Below are 21,679 nucleotides of genomic sequence, written 5' to 3' on the forward strand. Positions count from 1 at the left end.
TTTGAGCTGGAGGAAGAGCCGGCGCGCGAGACTGGGCCGACGGGTGAAGGAGGCTCGCACGTCAGATGCCGCCATGCCCGGGGACAACCGCCGCATTCGCGGGCCCGAGGAGTCGCAGCCGCCGCAGTTGTACGCGACCGACGAGGACGAGGTGCCGGCCGCTCGCGACCCGACGCGGCTCCGGCCTGTGTACGCGCGCGCCGGGCTGTTGAGCCAGGCCAAGGGCTCGGCCTACTTGGAGGCGGGAGGCACCAAGGTGCTGTGCGCGGTGTCCGGCCCACGCCAGGTAGAGGGCGGTGAGCGCGGTGGCGGCCCGGCCGGAGCGGGCGGCGAGACCCCGGCCGCGCTGCGGGGCCGCCTGCTCTGCGACTTTCGCCGCGCGCCCTTCTCGGGCCGCCGGCGCCGCGCTCCCCCGGGTGGCAGCGAGGAGCGTGAGCTGGCGCTGGCGCTGCAGGAGGCGCTCGAGCCGGCAGTGCGCCTGGGCCGCTACCCGCGCGCGCAGATCGAGGTGTCGGCGCTGCTGCTCGAGGACGGCGGCTCGGCGCTGGCCGCCGCTCTCACGGCTGCCGCGATCGCCCTGGCCGACGCGGGCATCGAGATGTACGACTTGGTGGTGGGCTGCGGCTTAAGCCGCGCTCCGGGGCCCGAGCCCACCTGGCTGCTGGACCCCACGCTGCTAGAGGAGGAACGCGCCGCCGCCGGCCTCACCGTGGCGCTTATGCCGGTGCTCAACCAGGTGGCCGGGCTGCTGGGCAGCGGGGAGGGAGGCCCGACCGAGAGCTGGGCGGAGGCCGTGCGCCTGGGTCTCGAGGGCTGCCAGCGCCTCTACCCCGTTTTGCAGCAGTGCTTAGTACGGGCCGCCCGCCGGAGGGGCGCCGCCACGCCGCCCTGAAGCAGAACCCTGAGCAACGACGGACGCCGAGGACCAAGCTGCCGCTGTCCCCGAAAGGACCCGCGCCGTCGGCTTGCAGGCTGCGTGCGCCAAGCTGAGAACTCGGAGCACGGGAGAGGATCTGGGGAGGCGTGCTCAGAACTGATGCACTGGACAGCTGTGTTGGGATGATTTTTTTTTTACAAACTGTTCCGTTAAAGGAACTTTTCTAATTGAGTTGACTCCCAGCCACGACTCAGTTGAAGAAACCTGCGAAAGCAGCCTGACCCCCAAGTTGGCAAGGACTTAAGCTGGACTTACCTGGAAAGTGGAACCTGGAGCTAGTGTCTCGTAAGGGATGGACCCTATGCCGGCCAGCCAGTGACCCCCTCCTATATCATTGGGCTGCTTTTGAGAGAATGGACAAGGGGACTGTGCTTTCCCACTTAATATCTGAGCTAAAACAAAAACTCTTTTATATCTGAAAACTTCTGTTGTTCTTGGTACAGGATTTAAGAGAGCAAGGCTCTTCCGAGCTGGGTAGTGTGTTCTCGGACTCCTGGGGTCAAGGGCTTGGGACAGCATTATCTTATATGTGTCCTAGTGTCCCTCATCCAGTCTTGGCTCCTGGGAGAGGGCACTTGAACTGCCAGGAGTGAGAGTTTTTGGATGCTGGAGATGGAGTCTGGCCATTTTGTAGGGCAGAGCTGGCCTGTCTGACCACAAGGGTAGGATCTTCCCTTTGTGGCTCCTGAGCCCTGCAGGTTTGTGCTCAGGTCTGGTTTGGAGAAAAGCGGGGCAGCCTGGTGCCCTTTTTGCCCTGGCTTGGTGTGAGCTTCTGAGCTTGTGTGTCTCGGGCCTGCTCAGCTTCTCTAGGAAGGGTTGGCCTGGGACAGCCAAAGGACCAGAATAAGGCTTGGAGACCACACCGAGAACCCCTGATCAAGAGAAAAAAAATATAAATTTTATTTCCCCCCAGTGATATAAAACATATTTCCAAAGCAGATCTGAAATAAATACATGGTATCACGTCAGCAAGAAACAAGATAGAAGTGACACAAAAAGGATACCCCTATTGACATCAGGCAGGATTGGGGGCTTTGAGAGGGAGAAGAGCTGCTGGAACAGTACCTGCAGTCAGAGAGGGCTGATGGTGCTCCCAGTTGGGCCCCGTCCAGCTGCCCCTTCCACGAGTGGGCCTCAGCTTTACGAGAGTGGTGAGCTGGTGCTGGGCAGTTGCAGGCCTCTTCCCTTCCCTGCCAGTCCCCAGACTGTCGTCTGGCAACATGACCAAAGCTAAAGCCAGCACTGGGGGGAGGCTTCCTGGCTGGTCTGGCTGAGCCGTGCCTCCATTTCCGTTGCCCTTGCTCCAGAATAGGTTGCATGGGTGCCACTGAGAGGCCTTTGGAAAATCACTCAAGGCAAGGAAAGGAACCACTCGGGAAGGTGCCTGGAGCTGATGAGCGTGGAGGGGTTACAGCCTTCTACTGGCTGTCTTCCTGGTCTGCTGCATGATTCTTCACCTGTAGGAGAAGCAGAAGCAGGGCTCTAGCCCAGAGGGCTGAGAGGTGTGGTATGGCTGGGAAAGGGAGGGCCATCTGCTAACAACTCCCAGTCTCTCATCCCCGCCTCCCTTCCTTGGCAGCTTTGACATCTCAGGGCTACTGTAGATTCTTCCTGAGACTTGGGAACGAACCGAGGACCACCAGACAGGAGAAGGCATTTTCTCCACCTACCCCAGTCTTTTCCTGGATGTGATTCAGTCTTGGGCAGCAGTAAGTGTCCCCTGGAGCCCACAGGCCAGAGCTAGGCAAGTGGAGGAAAGGAAGCTCCTCACTGCTAACCCCCCAGCAGCCCCAGCCTTGCTGAGATGACCCTAGCAACAGTAGGGGCTTGGCCCATCTCAGGGACCACCAATAGGAGAGGAGGAAATGGTAGGGCAGGGAACATTTGGGCCCTTTGAAGCTGCACAAAAGGCTGTTATCAGATCCAGGTTTGGATATTCTCAGTCCAGGAAGGTCAGTGTGTTGCAGCTTTCCTAGGGAGTATGGTACAAAGCAAGACAGCCCAAAGACCCTGGGGCAGCAGGTGGGCAGGGGCAGGCTTACCAGATGGTTTTTGGGCAAGGGATCTGGGGCCACGGGGCACACCTGTGATATTCCGTGTACAATGCTCAAAGCCCCCTCCCAACCCACCTTCCAGGAGGAGATGGTATTTCAGCCGAGAACTGGCTCAGCTGCCCAGCTGTAGCCCCTGTTCCATTTGAGCCAACCAAGCCCAAATTAAGAGGGGATAATAAACAGGGCAGGGCCCCATCTTCTCTTGGGCATTGCCTGTGATGGAAGTCAGACACTTCCCCGCAACCACCATCGTGGTCTCCCACACAAACCCAAGTCCCTCCCTTACAGAGCAGGCCACAAGGACCCAAACACAAGGAGGGTGAGAATGGGGGGAGGTGCCAGGCCACTCACTGGCTCCTCCAGGTCTCTGTTCTGGGAGCTGTCCGCCTCTGGATGGGCCCTGTGGCCCCTGGGCTCCTGCTGGGGTTCAGTGGTTCTGCATGAGGAACCTTTACTCCCAGAGCCCCTGTTCTGTTCACAGTCCTCTGTCCCTGCACAGGGAGGGTCACTGGTCAGTGGCTAGATTTGAAGGCCCCAGCTAACCCCAAAGATGCCACTTGATGCCCAGCACTGATCTCGGGTCTCTAGGGCCCAAGAGGACAAGATGGGGATGGGCTGGGACACTGCTCTGGCTCCAGACAGCTGAGTGGGTGGGAGTCATGGAACAATCTAGAAGCCAAAAGGGTCCTCAAGCCACAGAGGCACCCAGAGGGAGTGGGGAGAAGTGAACTCCAGGGAGGGCGAGGAGGAGCCGGGCACCCAGGAGGAGCCGGGCACCCAGGGAAAGCCGGAGGCAGGACCCCCGGTACCTTCAGGAGTGGGAAAACCTGGAGCCTGCTAAGAGTGTGGCCTGGGCCCACACTTGGGGGGACCTGACCTGAAAGCTGGTCCATGCGCTCCACACTGTCCAACAGGCGGTCCACCTGGGCTTTGATCTGGCTCAGCTCTCCCCTGATGGAGTACAGCTCCGCAGTCTGGACTGCTGGGAGAGGGGCCAGAGTTGGTATCAGTCAGGTTCGGGAGGCAGAGGGCAGTGCTGGGAGGACTCCTGAACCCATCCTCACTGCTAGGGGCCGCCCAGTTCTCCCCTAGCCCTGCAGGTGAGGGCTGTGCTCCCTCACTCACGCTTTATCTTGTGGGTCAGCTGACTGTTCCTGGGAGCCTTGTGGGGACTGAAGTTGCGCTTGACCCCCATGCCCATATGGGTCCTCCGGATCTTGATAGGCACACGGTTGATTAGTGGAGGGATCCTCTGGTATTCATATACCCTATGGACAGGATGGAGAGGGAGTCAGGCCAACTAGCCCCACCTGCCTGCCCAGAGGACTGAGGGGGCAGCACCCACCTACCTGTAGGGGAAATCTTCCCTGTACAGCTTGTAATCCAGGTCATAGTTGCTGGTGAAATAGAGATAAATGAGGAAAGGGTCATTGTCCAGGGCCAGAATCCTTGCCTCGACTCCAGTTTAGTTTGGAGAAACTGAGGTATGCAGCTTTTCCTTAGAATCCCAGGATTCTTCACCAGAAGAGCCCCTAGGGACTTGACCAAGGTCACTTTGGGAGACCACAGCAAACCAGCTTCCCCATAGCTGGCTTCTGTTAGGGGCACGTTCCAGGTGCCTCCAGGTGGCAGGAGGGGGCAATTGCCCACAGGCTTCTGGCCAGCCAGGTCTGGGCTGTCCAAAGGCTCCTCTGCCTGACCCAGGCACTGCTGATCTTATTCTGGTTCTTGGTCTGGCAAAGGATGAAAGAGAAGAGTTAAGTCAGGGCTCAAAGCCATGGAGAGAGCCTTTAATCCTTGCGTGGGAATCGCCAGGATGCAGGGCTCAGCACTGGAAGGGCCAGACAGGCAGGGTTAGGGCCGTGGCCAGGCCACCTTCCCTTCGCTCCAGGCCCTGGGAAAGAGGCTGAGTCTGGAAGGTCCCAGGCTGTCACTGCCTGGCCTCACCCCTGCTCTCATGAACCATGCACCTCCAGGGAACTGGTGCCTAGGAGGGAAAGGAAGATGGGTGCAGAGGGACAGCTGGGTCCGGCTTGGGCAGGAAGATCCTGTCGGGATACAGCTGCAGGCAGTTCGGGTGCAGCCTGAGGCTTCAGTTAAGGCAAGTGAGGAGTTGATGGGGAGGAGAGGGGCTGCAAGCTGGGGGCAGTAAAGTTTCTGAAATAACTTTCTGGGACTGTGCGCCCACACCACCAGCTCAGGCCCAGCTGATGAGGGGCAAGGCCTATGGAAGCCACTGGAGCGGAATAGGGAACATTAGGGGGCCCCTTCGCCTTCATGCCGTGGGTTCCCGAGCCTGTGGATGAGACTTCCGGCCAACCCCGCCCCCGCTTTCTGGCTTCAGGAAGTCTGGTGGGCGGCCCAGGAGCTGCTGGGATGCTGATTCCGGCGGTGGGAGGCCCATCCTTGGAGAACGGAAAGTGGGAGGGCAGGTACCCATCCCTTCGGCGCTCTGGGGTTGGGGTCAGGGTCCGGGGCACGGTGCAGGAAACAGGCAGCTCCCTGAGGGTCAGCAGCAACCCAGCTGGGACAGCTGGGGGCCAGGACAGCTCAAGGTTACGAGTCTCAGCTGAGTACAAGTCTCAGCTGAGCATGACCACTCCGGGAAAATTCTCGCTTGTCCGGCCGCCTTGGGCTGGCTATGGGGGCCCCCCTCTCCCTGACTGGGTTGAAACCTCATCAGAGATCAGACAGCTGGAGGGGAGGGGAGGGGAGGGAGATGGGGAGGGACCAGTAGCCGACCACCTGAGCTACCTCGATGAACCCTATCCTACAACAGCATTGGTGGTTCAGTGGTAGAATTCTTGCCTGCCACGTGGGAGGCCAATGCAAGAAGCACACTTTTCTTTAAACACCTTTTCCTCACTTTTTTTCCTAAAATGACTTTGTAGAGTACCTAAAAATTAATGGTAAAGGAATGGTAATTCACTGACTGCTGAGCACAGACTTGGGAGCTACCGGAGTTGAGACGAAGGCAGGATGTTTGCGGGTTAGAGGTTAGGTGGTATTCGCTGCTCCAGCTTGCTGTAGGTAGAGGGTCCCTCCCGGCCTGGGGTCATCCCTTCTCTGCCCCTGCCCCCAGGGAGGGCATCAGCCAGGGCTGAGGCCTGTGCCCTGGGCGTGTGGCCTTGATCCTCTCCCTAAGGGGCAGTGGCCTGGTCACACAGGGTCTGCAGTCACATCTGTCCCCTGGTCTGGGCTAATGATTACAGTGCAAGCTGGGACTTCCCACAATAAGAGAAATAAAATGCACCATCAGTATGACCCCGTGGGCAGAGGTCAAGCCACCTCCCTCAGTGTCCTCAGGGGCCAAGTGGGGGGAGTGGGGCGGGGAGGGGACCTGGGGCAGTCCTTCCACCACAAACCTTTCCCTCCAGGTTGACAAATGCCATTTTGAGACCCAAGACACAAGGCCTGGACTTGACCAGTTCTCACAGAGAAGTCATCCAACAGCTCAGGGGCCACCAGAACCCCATCCCCGAACCACCCCTCTTTGGGTGACTATCCAAAGGGGCCAGAGCCACAGCAACAGGCTGCTGCTCCAGACATGCTGCCCTGGTCCCCAGAGAAGGGTTTCATTCTCCCCACTGGAGTCCCCTAGGGACACATGGGTCTTAAGGAAGCCACCCCTGCCCCAGGCCTTGAATGCCAGGCACCCCTCCGAATGGAATCTGAGCTCCTGCAGGACAGCTGGCGTCACTGCCCATTGCTCCCCTGTTCTCCCACCTGCACCTACAGGACTGGGTCCGAGCCTGCTAGGCAAGGGGGTGGGGGGACATGAAATCTGGAGAAGACAACTGGAACTGAAGAACTGAGGAAGGGTTAACCCAGCCTCAAAGCGGCCGTGTGAAAAAATACAGCAGAGAACTATGGGAAGAAACCACTTACCTGCCCTCAGACGGAAATTTACCAAACTGTATCAACTCCCAGATGAGAGTCTCATGCACGAGACTCGAGGCAAACCAACACACCGCATATGCAGTTCAGCATCACTGAAGAAACGCAAGCTTTAAAAACTACGAGTACACATCTACTCATCAGCCCAAAACAACACAGTGAAAAAGCAGTCCATGCCGGCAAAGATGATGTAGATCTTCTGGCTGCCGCAGGCAGGGAGAGATTTGGCCTAATGTCTCTCGAGGTCCACCTGGAGGTGCAGAGGCTTCTCAGAGTAGCCTCTACCCAGCCCTGCCATCGCACTTCTGAGGAGATGAGACCCAAAAGAAACCAGAACCAGACTTCCCTGGTGGTCCAGTGGTTAAGAATCTGCCTGCCAATGCAGGGGACATGGGTTCCAGCCCTGGTCCAGGAAGATCCCACGTGCCATGGAAGGAACTAAGCCTGCGAGCCACAACTACTGAGCCCATGTGCCACAACTACTGAAGCCTGCTCGCCTAGAGCCCATGGTCTGCAACAAGACAAGCCACTGCAGTGAGAAGCCCGCACACCGCAACGAAGAGCAACCCCAGCTCGCCGCAACTAGAGAAAGCTCGCGCACAGCAACGAAGACCCAACGCAGCCAAAAATAAAAAAATAAATAAGAAAAGTAAATTAAGTATAAAAAAATTATAAAAAACCCCCACAAACAAACAAAAACCCAAAAGAAACCAGAACCTTCGGCAGCAGGCTGTTTACACGATGCTGTACCTAACAGCAACCACCTGCCCCACTGCCTCCCTGCCTCCACCACTGGCAAGACAGAAACCACTCAAATGCCCACAGACAGGCCAGGAGCTGATCACAGACATCACAGGCTCCCAGCTGAGGGGACTAAGGGACCACTGGTTCACACACACCCTCGTTATGCCTGTGAAAATGGCACGTTGGCTGGCAGAGGTTGGTGAGCTCCTTTCTAAACATGTTTAAAGGTTTCTTTAAAATTCCTTGAAGCTTCCCAAGTTAGAGGGAAGATTTCATCCAGAAAGGTTCCCATTGTCTACTTCCCAAACATGTATACCCAGAAAAAGCCCCCGAGCACCCCACAGGTGAGGCTCCCCTTGGAGGACTCACACCCCCGGGTCCAGGCGAGAGGAGAGGGCACCACCAGCAGGAGGGTGGCTGGGTTGTGTCAGCTAGAAGGGGCCTTGGAATGAGCTGGGTTGACCCTCCCCCCAGTTTGCAGACAAAACCTGTGGCCAAGGGAGACCGGACCTCCTCCGGTACCACAGAGTAGGACGAGCAGCCTGGCCGGCTGGGCAGGCAGCGCACTGAGCAAGCCTCCTGGGGTTCTCATTCTGTCCCAGGGGAGCCCAGAGCCCCAAACAAGCTGGTGATCAGACTCCCTCCCCGGTAGGCAACCCCAGGCAGACTCACCAGGAGATGGCTCTGCCCCATGGCCTCTTCTGGCCTGGCCCGGCAGGGCCGGGCTTGGGCTCCCGAGCCATGTCTCAATCTGAAGAGAGAGCCAAAGAGTGGGACAGAGCAGGAGAGAGAGAGGGAGGGCTGCCGGAAAATGGGGCCAAGTGCACCTGGGCCCCGCTCGCCTCCGGGCCGGCCCTTCCCCGCGCCTCCGCTCTGAGGCGGTGGAGCGCCCCCCGAGAGGCAGTGCAGTGGAGCGCCCATCCCCAGGCAGTGGGCAGCCTGACCTGGCCTCCAGGCCCTGGGCCCACCTATTCAGAGCTGGGCTCCGGCTCCAGAGGGGTCATCCGCATCCTCAGGGGACCATGGTTCTGAGACAGACAGTCCCTTTGGCTAACTTCAAAACGAAAAACCCCCGAGGAGGGGGAGGCTGCTCTACTGTTTCCCCCAAATTACCACGGGAATCAACCCCATCGCCCAGGCCTCGGAAGTTGGGGGTGGTACCGTCAAAGGGCAGGAGAGGGCATGTCCGTGATCCTCTGAGGAGACACCCGTCCCTGCTTGGGTTAATTCTCGAGTGTTCTCATGCTGCCTGTCTGCCCGCCCACAGGCCTGCCTGCTGCCAGGCCCACGCCCCACAGCTGCCTCTGGTCTAAGCTCCTGGGCTGGCTGCGTCTGAAACGGCCAGGGTGGCTAAAGCAAGCAGCCTGCCTGGTCTGGGGTGGGGACACCCCGCTGCCCTCTCTCTTGGTGGCAGGGGAGTCAAGAGTCAGCTGAACCCGATTTAGAGGAGGGCTGAGAAGTCGAGCAAGGCAGCCATCTGTGCACCAGGCACGGGCAGACCGTCTCCTTTCTGGGCTCCTTCAGTGTTCACCACTTGAGCACGTAGCTCTATGCTCGTGGGAGACAGAGGGGAATCTGCTCCTGGCCGTATTCCCGCAGCTCACTTGGGGCCTGGCCACTTAGTAGGTGCTCAGTTGCTATCTGCTGAATAAATGAATGGAACTCCATTAAATAAACTCCAGCTTTTGCTTGTGGGTTTGGATCAGACCCCAGAGTTTCACCTGTGACCTCGAGGCCCCTCCCTGAGCCCACCCCCTCTCTTCCTGAATCTGTGATCATCATCCATGGCCCGCTTTTAACTGCCAAGACAGCAACAAATGCGAGCCTTCTCCTTTTCCTGTTCACAAGACTTCCTGCAACACAATCACCAAGAGCAGTTATCCAGCACCTGCTTGCTCATGGTGAGGAACAAGGAGACCAGCAACGATGTCCCTGAGGCATTGACAATCCAGATCGAGTGTTCATTTGGGAGGAAGCTGGCAATTCTGTACCTGCACCCTCAGCCCTTCTCTTCCATTCATGATCCTGCCTTGTCCAATTATCCCCTCCAGAACACAGTAAACAGATATCCATGCACCAAGAAAACAGCTGTACTTCCATGTTGTCTGGCTTTCTATGTCTGTTTCTTTGACTTTCGTATTTGCAATGTCCGGAGAGGACAGAAAAACACACCCATGTCCACTGTGTAGGGCAACAGTGCATGAGCACTGTGAAAATATATAAAGAAAATCTCATTTAAAACAGACTTGGGAAGCTCTGAAGAGGGAACTCGCACACATGTACCATTCATTGCAGTCTGTATAACCAGCAGGAAGAGGGAAGATAAGAATTATTTTGACAGAGGAGGACATTAATCACATGGGGATTTTATCTTCTGCTTTTTTTGTTGTTTTTAATATTTATTTAGGACTTCCCTGGTGGAGCAGTGGTTAAGAATCCATCTGCCAATGCAGGGGACACAGGCTTGAGCCCTGGTCCAGGAAGATCCCACATGCCACAGAGCAACTAAGCCCGTGCACCACAACTACTGAGCCTGCTCTCTAGAGCCCGCGAGCCACAACCACTGAGCCTGCATGCCACAACTACTCAAGCCCGTGTGCCTAGAACCCGTGCTCCGCAACAAGAGAAGCCACCGCGATGAGAAGCCCACGCACCAACGAAGAGTAGCCCCTGCTTGCCGCAACTAGAGAAAGCCTGTGTGCCGCAACAAAGACCCAAAGCAGCCAAAAATAAAATAAAAAATAAATAAATTTAAATATATATGTTTATTTATTTATTTGGCTACACCGGGTCTTAGTTTTGGCACACAGGATCTTCATTGCCGCATGTGGCATCTTTGTTGCCGCATGTGGGATCTTTAGTTGCGGCACGCGGGATCTTTTAGTTGCGGCATGCAGGATCTAGTTCCCTGACCAGGGATCGAACCCGGACCCCCTGCACTGGGAGCATGGAGTCTTAACCACCAGGGAAGTCCGGCTTGTGGGATCTTAGGGATTAAACCCAGGCCCTCAGCAGTGAAAGCACAGAGTCCTAACCACTGGACTGCCAGTGAATTCCCTCTCCTGCTTTAAAAAAATTAAAAAAAAAGAAGGAAATTTCCTCCCCCCTGCCCCAGCAGCAACTCTCTTACCACGACTTGCAGCCAATGAGAAACTGCCACAACCTTGAACGCTTGTTCTTTTCCAATGAAGTTTTGTTCCAAACAGCTCTCCCCAGTTTCCCCCTAAAACTTAATAAAAGCAAGCACCGCTCCTTTGTTCTTCAGGCTTGCCTATGATACATCATAGCATGCTTGTCCCAAATTGCAATTCTCTGTTATTTCTGAGTAAACCTATTTTGCCAGTAAAATAACTGGATGTTTTATTTTAAAGGTTGACATTGCATGGTGTCAGAAGTGGGATCCAGAGATGCCCTCTAATGACTTAGAGGCTGGTGAGCAAGCAGGTGTGGGTACCCATGGAGTTCATTGAGCTCACTGCTTTCTTGTCAACCCTGGAGTTTGAAGGTAAGTTTTTTCCTGAATCCAAGCTCTGCTCTCTTTGCATTTTGAACTCTCCAGCTTTATTGGAATCTGTTTTCCTGAAGCTTTCTGGTAAGTCACCCTTCCTGTTCAAAGCTGGGAAAACGTGTGATTCCTAGTATTTGTTTGTTTGTTTGTTTGTTTTAAAATCTATTTAATTAATTTATTTACTTATTTATTGGCTGCATTGGGTCTTCATTGCTGTGCATGGGCTTTCTCTAGTTGCAGCAAGCGGGTGCTACTCTTCGTTGTGGTACGCGGGCTTCTCATTGCGATGGCTTCTCTTGTTGCGGAGCATGGGCTCTAGGTGCGCGGGCTTCAATAGGTGCAGCATGCGGGCTCAGTAGTTGTGGCTTGCGGGCTTAGTTGCTCCGTGGCATGTGGGATCTTCCTGGACCAGGGCTCGAACCAGTGTCCCCTGCATTGGTAGGCAGATTCTTAACCACTGCACCACCAGGGAAGCCCCAGGACTTATTGTAACTTCTTGTTTTTCAAATTGTGATCACAGACCATTGGTGAATTTGATTAACGTTTAATTAAATAGAACATATACATATTGTCTGTACCTATATAGATAAATTAATAATATATATCTTCAATTTTATCTGTAATTTATAGATAAATTTATTATAGATTTGTTTTTTATATATATATAAATAGAAGAGAATAATTTCATGAAATGCAAAATAGAGTGCATGCATGACATACACTGAAAATAGGAAATACAGTTTATTTAACTTTTATTTCAGTTACTTATATGTTTTTATATACATAAGTGTATGCTGGGCCATAATATTTCTTATTGTGGAATGATCCAACACATTTGAAAGCAACTGCTCTTATACCACAGTAAATGGAGCAACAAAAGGGTCCATTTACTCTTTTCTTTTTTAATTAATTTATTTATGGCTGTGTTGGGTCTTCGTTGCTGTGCACGGTCTTCATTGTAGTGGCTTCTGTTGTTGTGGAGCATGGGCTCTAGGTGCGCGGGCTTCAGTAGTTGTGGCTCACAGACTCTAGGGCACAGTCTCAGTAGTTGTGGCGCACGGGCTTAGTTGCTCCGTGGCATGTGGGATCTTCCCGGACCAGGGCTCGAACCCGTGTCCCCTGGATTGGCAGGCGGACTCTCAACCACTGCGCCACCAGGGAAGCCCTCCATTTACTCTTATACCACAGTAAATGGAGCAACAAAAGGGTCTTACAGCCAGCTGAAAAGGCCAATACAAGAACAACCACCCTTTCTGCCCTGGACACACTCAGTGATAACTTCTCAGTGCCAGGCTATAATCACTTGTTGATAGGCTCATACTTTGTTGCCTTGTCTTTTCAAATTTACAGCCAAGTAGCAATCCTTATTTAAAAGAACATACCCCATTTCTCTTTTTTTATTCTATTGTTTTTGTTTTGTTTTGTTTTGCGGTACGCGGGCCTCTCACTGTTGTGGCCTCTCCTGTTGCGGAGCACAGGCTCCGGACGCGCAGGCTCAGTGGCCCTGGCTCATGGGCCCAGCCGCTCTGCGGTATGTGGGATCTTCACGGACCGGGTCACGAACCCGTGTCCCCTGCATCGGCAGGCGGACTCTCAACCACTGCGCCACCAGGGAAGCCCTTTTTATTCTATTTTTTAATCGAAGTATAGTTGATATACACATCCCCCATTTCTTTTTTTTTTTTACTTCAAGTATAGTTGATTTACAATATTGTGTTAGTTTCAGGTATACAGCAAAGTGGTTCTTTTTTTATATATATGCGTATTCTTTTTTGGTTTTTTTTCCATTATGTGGTATTACAAGATATTGAATATAATTCCTTGTGCTATACAGTAAATCCTTGTTGTTTCTCTATTTTATATATGGTAGTGTGTATCTGCTAATTCCATACTCCTAACTTATCCCTTCCCCCTTCCCCTTTGGTAAACGTTAGTTTGTTTTTTATGTCTGTGAGTCTGTTTCTCTTTCGTAAATAAGTTCATTTGTGTCATATTTTAGATTCCACATGTAAGTGATATCATATGGTACTTTTCTTTCTCTTTCTGACTTCACTTAGTATGATAATCTCTAGGTCTATCCATGTTGCTGCAAATGGCATTATTTCATTCTTTTTTATGGCTGAATAGTATTCCTCTGTCTATATATACACCACATCTTCTTTATCCATTCTTCTGTTGATGGACACTTAGGTTGCTTGCATGTCTTAGCAACTTAAGTTGCTAAGGAGCTCCATATTGTTTTTAAGGAACCTCCATATTGTTTTTCATAGTAGCTGCACTGATTTACATCCCCACTAACAGTGTAGGAGGGTTCCCTTTTCTCCACACCCTCTCCAGCATTTATTGTTTGTAGACAATTTTTTTTTTTTTTTTTTTTGCAGTACGCAGGCCTCTCACTGTTGTGGCCTCTCCCATTGCGGAGCACAGGCTCTGGACGCACAGCCTCAGCGGCCATGGCTCACAGGCCTAGCGGCTCGGCGGCATGTGGGATCTTCCCAGACCGGGACACGAACCCGTGTCCCCTGCATCGGCAGGTGGACTCTCAACCACTGCTCCACCAGGGAAGCCCTGTTTGTAGACTTTTTGATGATGGTCATTCTGACTGGTGTGATATGATACCTCATTGTAGTTTTGATTTGCATTTCTCTAATAATTAGCAATGTTGAGCATCTTTTCACGTGACTTTTGGCCACCTGTATGAATTCGTTGGAGAAATGTCTATTTAGGTCTTCCTCTCATTTTTTGACTGGTTTTTTTTTTCTTTGATATTGAGTTGTATGAGCTTTTTGTATATATTCGAAATTAAGCCCTTGTCGGTTGCACTGTATGCAAATATTTTCTCCCAGTCTGTAGGTTATCTTTTTTGTTTTGTTTATGGTTTCCTTTGCTGTGCTTCCTTTGCTTATAAGTTTGATTAGCTCCCATTTGTTTATTTCTGCTTTTGTTTCTTTTGCCTTGGGATGCTGACCTAAGAAAACATTGATATGATTTATGTCAGAAAATGTTTTGCCTATGTTCTCTTCTAGGAGTTTTGTGGTGTCATGTCTTATATTTAATTCTTTAAGCCATTTTTAGTTTATTTTTGTGTATGGTGTGAGGGAGTGTTCTAACTTCATTGATTTACATACAGCTGTCGGGCTTCCCTGGTGGCGCAGTGGTTGAGAGTCTGCCTGCCGATGCAGGGGACACGGGTTCGTGCCCTGGTCCGGTAAGATCCCACATGCCGTGGAGCGGCTGGGCCCGTGCGCCATGGCTGCTGAGCCTGCGCATCTGGAGCCTGTGCCCCGCAATGGGAAAGGCCACAACAGTGAGAGGCCCGTGTACCACAAAAAAAAAAAAAAAAAAAAAAAAACATACAGCTGTCCAACTTTCCCAGCACCACTTTCTGAAGGGACTGACTTTTCTCCATTGTATATTCTTGCCTCCTTTGTTGAAGATTAACTGACGTAATGTGTGGGGTTATTGTGTGGGTTTATTTCTGGGCTCTCTATTCTGTTCCATTGATCCATATGTCTGTTTTTGTGCCAAAACCATGCTGTTTTGATGACTGTAGCTTTGTAATATTGTCTAGGAGGGTTATACCTCCAGCATTGTTATTTTCCCTGAGGATTTCTTTGGCAATTCTGGGTCTTTTCATCATATATATATATTTTTTTCTTTTTTTTTTTGCCACATGTCTTGCAGGATCTTCCCTGACCAGAGCTTGAACCTGGGCCATGGCAGTGAAAGCCCAGAATCCTAACCACTAGGCCACCAGAGAACTCCCACATCCCCCGTTTCTTATAACTACTTGCAAAGCTGGAAATTCTGGTGGTGGCTTCCCAGTTATTTATAGGTTGTGGGTCCCATCTTTCAAATCTTTATTCTGCTACTCAACTTAGAGCAACTTTCTTCTGAAAATGGGGGGATCTTATTGCCCCTGCCTGTTCTATTATTCCCAGTCTAGCAGAGCAATGTCAGGATGAACCTTTGACACAAGTGAATCTCATACTGTAATTTTCAAAAAGTGTATGGTTTATTTTAACTATATTATGTGGAAGGAGTTTATATTAATTTAATGGAATGCATAGGTAATTATGTGAGCCTCTAAACGTAAATCTGTAATTATTCTGTAACAACTGCCTTTTATCATTTCTTTTCTAGATAAGATTTGTAAGTTTTTGAAATTGAGACAATAACATCTGAACTAATAAAGTTGAAATCATCAGCAAAAAACAAAAAAGATAGAACAAAGCTGAATGGAAACAAGTTATAGAAAGTTTATGGGAAACGAATCTTTGAAAAGGAATTTTAATGTATGGTCAAGCTGGCTAAAATTAAAATAAATTTAAATGAATTTTAATATCAAAACTACACTGGTGCAAAATTAGAATTTGGTTTTTCTCTCCGTTAAGAAGACAAAGTTTCTTGGGCTTCCCTGGTGGTGCAGTGGTTAAGAATCCACCTGCCAATGCAGGGGGCCCGGGTTCGAGCCCTGGTCCAGGAAGATCCCTCATGCCACGGAGCAGCTAAGCCCGTGCGCCACAACTACTGAGCCTGCGCTCTAGAGCCCACGTGCCACAACTACTGAGCCCGTGTGCCGCAACTACTGAGGCTGCAAGTCACAACTACTGAGCCCGTGAGCCTAGAGCCCGTGTTCTGCAGCAAGAGAAGCCACCGCAATGAGAAACCTGTCCACAGCAGCAAAGAGTAGCCCCCACTCACCACAGCTAGAGAAAGCCCGCGCTCAGCAACGAAGACCCAAGGTAACGAAAAATAAATAAATAAATAAAAGACGACAAAGTTTCTTTGCCTTTGAGGTAATCTGCCTAAGAAACAATAAGATTCTGTGCTTTGTCTTTATCAGATCTTTGATTACTTAGAAAAGTTGTCTTCTTATTTTTTATTTTAAAAAATTTTTAAAAATTGAAGTATAGTTGATGCACAATATTATATAAGTTACAGGTGTACAATATAGTGATTCACAATTTTTTTCCCTTTTTCCTATGCCGCACGGCTTGCAGGATCTTAGTTCCCCAACCAGCGGTTGAACCCAGGTCCTTGGCAGTGAAAGCACAGCGTCCTAACCACTGGACCACCAGGGAAGTCCCTAGAATGTAGGTTTCTTATAACTTTAAGATCATAATGCTGAACTGGTAAAAACTTCTAAAACTTTAATGAAAAACTGATTGATTCATAAAGCTGCTAACCCAAGATCAAGATCAACAAGAATTAGTTACAGGAGACTAAATTAACTAATGAGGATGATTGTAACTTTTATGACTTTTTATGCTGGTTCTCCAATGTTTTACTTTTCCAGATTTAAGGAAACTTCTCTTCAGCATCTATGACTTACAGCAATTTGGTAAAATATACCTTTGTAAACAAAGAAGAAACATTATCTTTTTCTCCCTAATTGATTCCTCCAGAATTTGGAAACTCTTATTAAATATTCTTATTTTTCCTGGCAATATATGTATTTGCATAAATTCAATAAGAATCTATTCTCCTAGTAATAGAAAACAATTGGAAATATTGGCTATATTACCAAGGCTTTGACTGGATTATCAAATTCAAGAGAGATATGCATAGATTCAGGTATGACCAGACAATTTTAAGGAACTGCTTGGAAAAATCAGCCTAGTACCTTGATTACAAGGTTCCAGCAAAGTAATCTTAAAAAGGGCTTATATGAGGGAATTCCCTGGCGGTCCAGTGGTTAGGACTCTGTGCTTTCACTGCCAATGGCCCGGGTCCAATCCCTGGTTGGGGAACTAAGATCCCTCAAGCTGCATGGCCAAAAAAAAAAAAAAAAAAAAGGGCTTATATGGTCAATCACTATTCTTGCTGTATTTTTGTAAATAATCAAGCCAAATTTACTACAAACAAATTAGTTTTACTATGATTATCTTTGATAAAAAGGGTAATAATTATTGAGAGAGAAATTGTGTTTACAACTTTGTAGACATTAGATTCTTGTCCTGTTAATGATAAAGTTTCAAGGTTTTTTTATACAGCTGTAAGCTGAACTGGATTCTAAACTTTTCTAGTTTCCTCAAATATCTGACTATAAATCTCCAAACTGTTTCCAATTTTCTCCCACCCTTCTGATTTGACATCAGTAAGAACAAAGACTGCCCTTAAATGTCCTTGGAAGGGCCTATACCAGGTCCTCCTCACTACCCAGATGGCAGCCAAACTTGAGACAAGCCTTGGGTATACATCTCACAGTTAAAGAAGGCTCCAACTGACATCCAGTCCGATATAATCAAGCGCTGAAGACCTCTGAATCAAATTTCACCAGGAATTGAAGCAGACAGCAGCTGAAGGAGACAGCTTTCCCAAGATGACCAGAACAGGACTGTATACTCTTTTTTTTTTTTTTTTTTTTTTTTTTTTTTTGCGGTACGCAGGCCTCTCACTGTTGTGGCCTCTCCCGTTGCGGAGCACAGGCTCCGGACGCGCAGGCTCAGCGGCCATGGCTCACGGGCCCAGCCACTTTGCGGCATGTGGGATCTTCCCGGACCAGGGCACGAACCCGTGTCCCCTGCATCCTCAGGTAGACTCTCAACCACTGCGCCACCAGGGAAGCCCAGGACTGTACACTCTTTCCTGCTGTTACTTCTTCCCTTATCCTCTCCCTCTTCTTCTTGGAAAGACCAAATGCTCTTGTCCACATTACTCAATCTATTACAAAAGGAGGAAACTTATCAGTCCGCTGATTCAAATGTTAATCTCATCCAAAAACACCCTCACAGACTCACCCAGTATAATATTTGGCCAAGTGTCTGGGTACCCCATGGCCCAATTAAGTTGACACATAAAATTAACCATCATAGGGACCAAGAATCAGGAAATGGGGTGGAGGTCTTTGCTCCATCCTCACCTCTCACAAAGATTCCCAGACAGATTTCCCAAGGGACACCCTCCTGTATGCCCCCAGGTTGTGAGTGCTTGACTGCACGGAACATGGGTAGGACAGTTAATGAACGCGAGTCATAATGAGTGACAACAAATGGTGCAAGGATGGGGAGGTTGGCAGTCCGGTGGGAAGACAGAAGAAGGGTGAAACAGAGAGGCCAAGCTGACGGAAGGACAAGAATAAGGAAAAAGGAGAGGAGCAGAAGGGGGTGGACATACTGAACAACGGGTCCCCACAGTTCCCTGAGTTGACTCCCAGACACATCCACCCTGAATTCATGAGGTGGATACAAAATAGTTCACTTATTTGCAAAGAGCTCCCAGAAAGAAAGAAAAGGATAATTGTATCATCCCCAGTATTAAAATTGCAGTCGGGGGCTTCCCTGGTGGCGCAGTGGTTGAGAGTCCGCCTGCCAATCCAGGGGACACGGGTTCGTGCCCCGGTCCGGGAAGATCCCACATGCCGCAGAGTGGCTGGGCCCGTGAGCCATGGCCGCTGAGCCTGCGCGTCCGGAGCCTGTGCTCCGCAACGGGAGAGGCCACAGCAGTGAGAGGCCGCGTACCGCAAAAAAAAAAAAATTGTAGTCGGCAGCTAACAGTGATTGAATTCCAGCTATTTGCCAGGCATTGTGCTACAAACTTACATCCATCATCTCATTTAATCCTCACAACAACCTTGCAGGGTAGCTGCTCCCCATCTTATAGAAAGGCTACCGAATGTGCCCAGGGTCACATGGAGAGCCACTTGAGAGGAGTAATGAGATCTCAGTCGCCTACCTGGCAATCACTACGTGTTCCAAGAAGTTAGAGGACTTACTGAAAGACACTTACTGGTAGGCTTGGCTACAAGCATAGCCTGATTCTGTCAGGACCTCCAGGCCACACTGCCTTTGCATGGGGATGTTCCATTACCCACCTTACCCTGCACAGACTCCAAAGGCTGGCGAGGCCCCTGGTTAGAACGTGGGATGACAGGGCGAGTGCTGCAGGCCAGGGGCCCAGGGGCCCAGGTGTACCAAGTGGCTTCTTGCAGTGGACCTGAGTCATTCTCCTGGCCATCCCACATCGGAGTCCAATTCCTGTGTTAGAGGTATCCCCCAGCTTGAAGACGGAGGCTGCCTCCCTGAAAGAAGCTGAAAATGCCCCTGTCTGCCTCCTTTTCCCAACCTCCCTTGCAGCAAGGTCCTGGGCACATGACGTGGTTCCTCCAATTAGAGCCACGTGCCCAACTCAAGGTAAAGCTGCCGGTGGGAGAAGGTCATCTCAGCAATTGATGGCGGCAGTGGCAGCAGCTATATCCGGCTTTCAAAGGTGATGGCACCTCCATCCCTCGTTGGTGATGCCCGTTGTGGCATCTGTGCCCAGCAGAGGCAGTAGGGTCTCTTCCAGATCTGATCCTCCAACCTTCCAGAACTCCTGGGAGCTAACCAGTAACTTGGACAAATTCCTTTTCTGCTTAGAGTCACCAGACTCAGTTTCTGTTGCTTACAGTTAAGAACCTTGATTGATACAAAAACAGGACTAGAGGTCGATGGAACAAGAAGCCCTGTGGGAAATGGGGGTGATGGAAGCCTGGCAAGTGGCCAGAGGACAGTGAAAATCCAGCTAGTATTAAGGGACAGGACACCAGTAGCCCACGGCATGCCATGGCGAGACAGTTAATCCTGTGGTCCCCAGAACAAAGCGCCCATCAAGGGCAAGGCTTTCGGGACCTGGTGGCTCTTGCCATAGAAGAATATAAAGATTACCCTGAAGTCAAGGGCTGTTAGGCAGGCTGTGTGCTAACAGCACCAACAGTGTAAAGGAAAGACAAGATCAAAGTCCAAATGTGCGGCTCAAGACATGGTTAGAAAATCAGGGAATTTTTATATCTTGTGGCTGCAAGGCTGAGAGAGTTACAACCCAAACTTAAGGCTTAATCAATGGTTATAAAATGACACCATGAGGTGGCTTCACACCCTCTGTGGGTCTCTAATTGGGAAAGAGTGGAGAGTGGGGAGCAGAGAGAGTGGAGGGCTTTGCGGGAAGGTGTGGAAGACTCAGGACCCCCACTGCTACAGAGGTTCCCTTGCCAACCAGAGGGACTCTTCTTGGTCATTCTGAAGGTCCTGGTAGCAGAAATTCACTAGCTCTTTGCCAGACCCAGATCCCTTTCCTCCTGGGTGCACATCTAGGTGGAGTTGCCCACCCTCCCTTGCAGTTAGTGTGCTGCATGGCTGAGGTGTGGCCAGTGGCAATGGGAGGGCGGGATGTGCACCACTTTCATGCCTGACCCATAGCATCCTCCAAGTGACCATCAGCGCTCCTGCTTCCCAAGTTGGCCACCTGAATGCAGGTGCCCTGGGTGAGCTGGGAAGCCATGTGCTGCTGGTGGCAGGGCCTTGCTCAGCCTGGGTTCCCCCCTTCCATTGCACATGTGCAACCAGGCCAGCAGCTAGCATTTCCTTAAAAAATACACTCTGTGATGACCTTGCCCTGAAGGAGACCCCTTGTGTGTCCTACCCCATCACCCCTCATTTTCTCCAGACTTAAATAACAAGTCATATCGCAGCAGGCCCCAGGGGGCCGATGACTTCAAATCTGGGAGGACGATATTGAAACACCAGAAGAACCATGAGATTTTGCTAATTTATATTGACAAAATCTGCAAAATGATCTGGGAATGGATTCTGAGGGTGGAGAGTGGGGAAGGAAGAAAATGTTAAATGGGGTTGAATGTTTTGTTTTTTTTTTAAATTTGGTTGTGCCATTTCTTAGTTGTGGCATGTGGGATCTTTAGCTGCGGCATGTGGGCGCTAGTTCCCTGACCAGGGATTGAACCCAGGCCCAGCCTGCACTGGGAGCACGGAGTCTTAACCACTGGACCACCAGGGAAGTCTGGTTGAACATACCGATATTTAGGATTCTATGGGGCTACCCTGAGTGGCTGGGATGGTTCCAATTGTTTGCATCATCTGATGGTTGCTTAAAGCCTGGACTCAATTGTGGCTGAATAATATTAGCTAAAAGCTAATAGATAATAATACGAATAAGAATAGCGAAAACTTACTGAGCATTTACTATTCTGCCAGGGACAGTTTTAAGCACTTCATTTATTTAACAAATTTACTGAGTTAACAAATGAGGTTTAGATAGTCTAATGTTGATGGAGGAATTGAGAAATGACGGCGCTGGCTCAGCCCAGCTGATATTCATCAGTGTTTACTCTCCCCAGGCTTTGTTTCAAACACTTTAATGTATTAACTCATTTTATTATCTTCATTTTACAGAAGAGAATCATGAGGCAGAGAGATGTTTTCGGGTGACCAACTGTCCTGGTTTGTCTAGGATGGAGAGGTTTCCCAGCATGTGGGACTTCGAGTGCAAAAACCAGGACAGTTCCAGGCAAACTGGGACAATGGGTCCACCTAGGTGTTAATAACTTGACCAAAGTCACACAGTAAGTGGCAGAGCCTGTCCTCCAATGCAGGTAGCCTGACTTTAGACCCGAACTCTGCCTCTGCCAGTGGTTCTCACGCCTGAGCCTTCATCTGAAGTGGCTGGAGATCTTGTTAAGACTCAGCTTAGGTTTGGGGCAGCTGGAAATCTGCTCATCTAACAAGTTCCCAGGTGATGCCAATGCTGCTGGCCCGTGGTCCA

The 21,679-nt window shown here is 50.6% G+C and overlaps 1 protein-coding gene and 1 long non-coding RNA gene across 3 annotated transcripts; both read left to right on the forward strand.

Annotated features, from left to right (window-relative positions):
• EXOSC6 (exosome component 6) lies at window positions 1-1,359 on the forward strand. The gene has a single exon (XM_024125026.2). The coding sequence runs from the start codon at window positions 74-76 to the stop codon at window positions 890-892; it is 819 nt and encodes a 272-aa protein (XP_023980794.1). The 5' UTR covers window positions 1-73; the 3' UTR covers window positions 893-1,359.
• Window positions 1,360-2,160: 801 nt separating this feature from the next.
• Window positions 2,161-15,184, forward strand: LOC114484103 (uncharacterized). 2 transcript variants are annotated; one of them, XR_008615556.1, is made up of 3 exons: window positions 2,161-2,439; window positions 11,004-11,137; window positions 14,825-15,184. It is a non-coding gene; the product is annotated as an uncharacterized lncRNA (long non-coding RNA). The 2 variants fall into 2 exon arrangements; XR_003676632.2 differs by lacking the exon at window positions 2,161-2,439 and adding an exon at window positions 6,356-7,827.
• Window positions 15,185-21,679: the final 6,495 nt, after the last annotated feature.

This window comes from Physeter macrocephalus, chromosome 17 (assembly GCF_002837175.3).
Source record: "Physeter macrocephalus isolate SW-GA chromosome 17, ASM283717v5, whole genome shotgun sequence".
Taxonomy (NCBI): Eukaryota; Metazoa; Chordata; class Mammalia; order Artiodactyla; family Physeteridae; genus Physeter; species Physeter macrocephalus.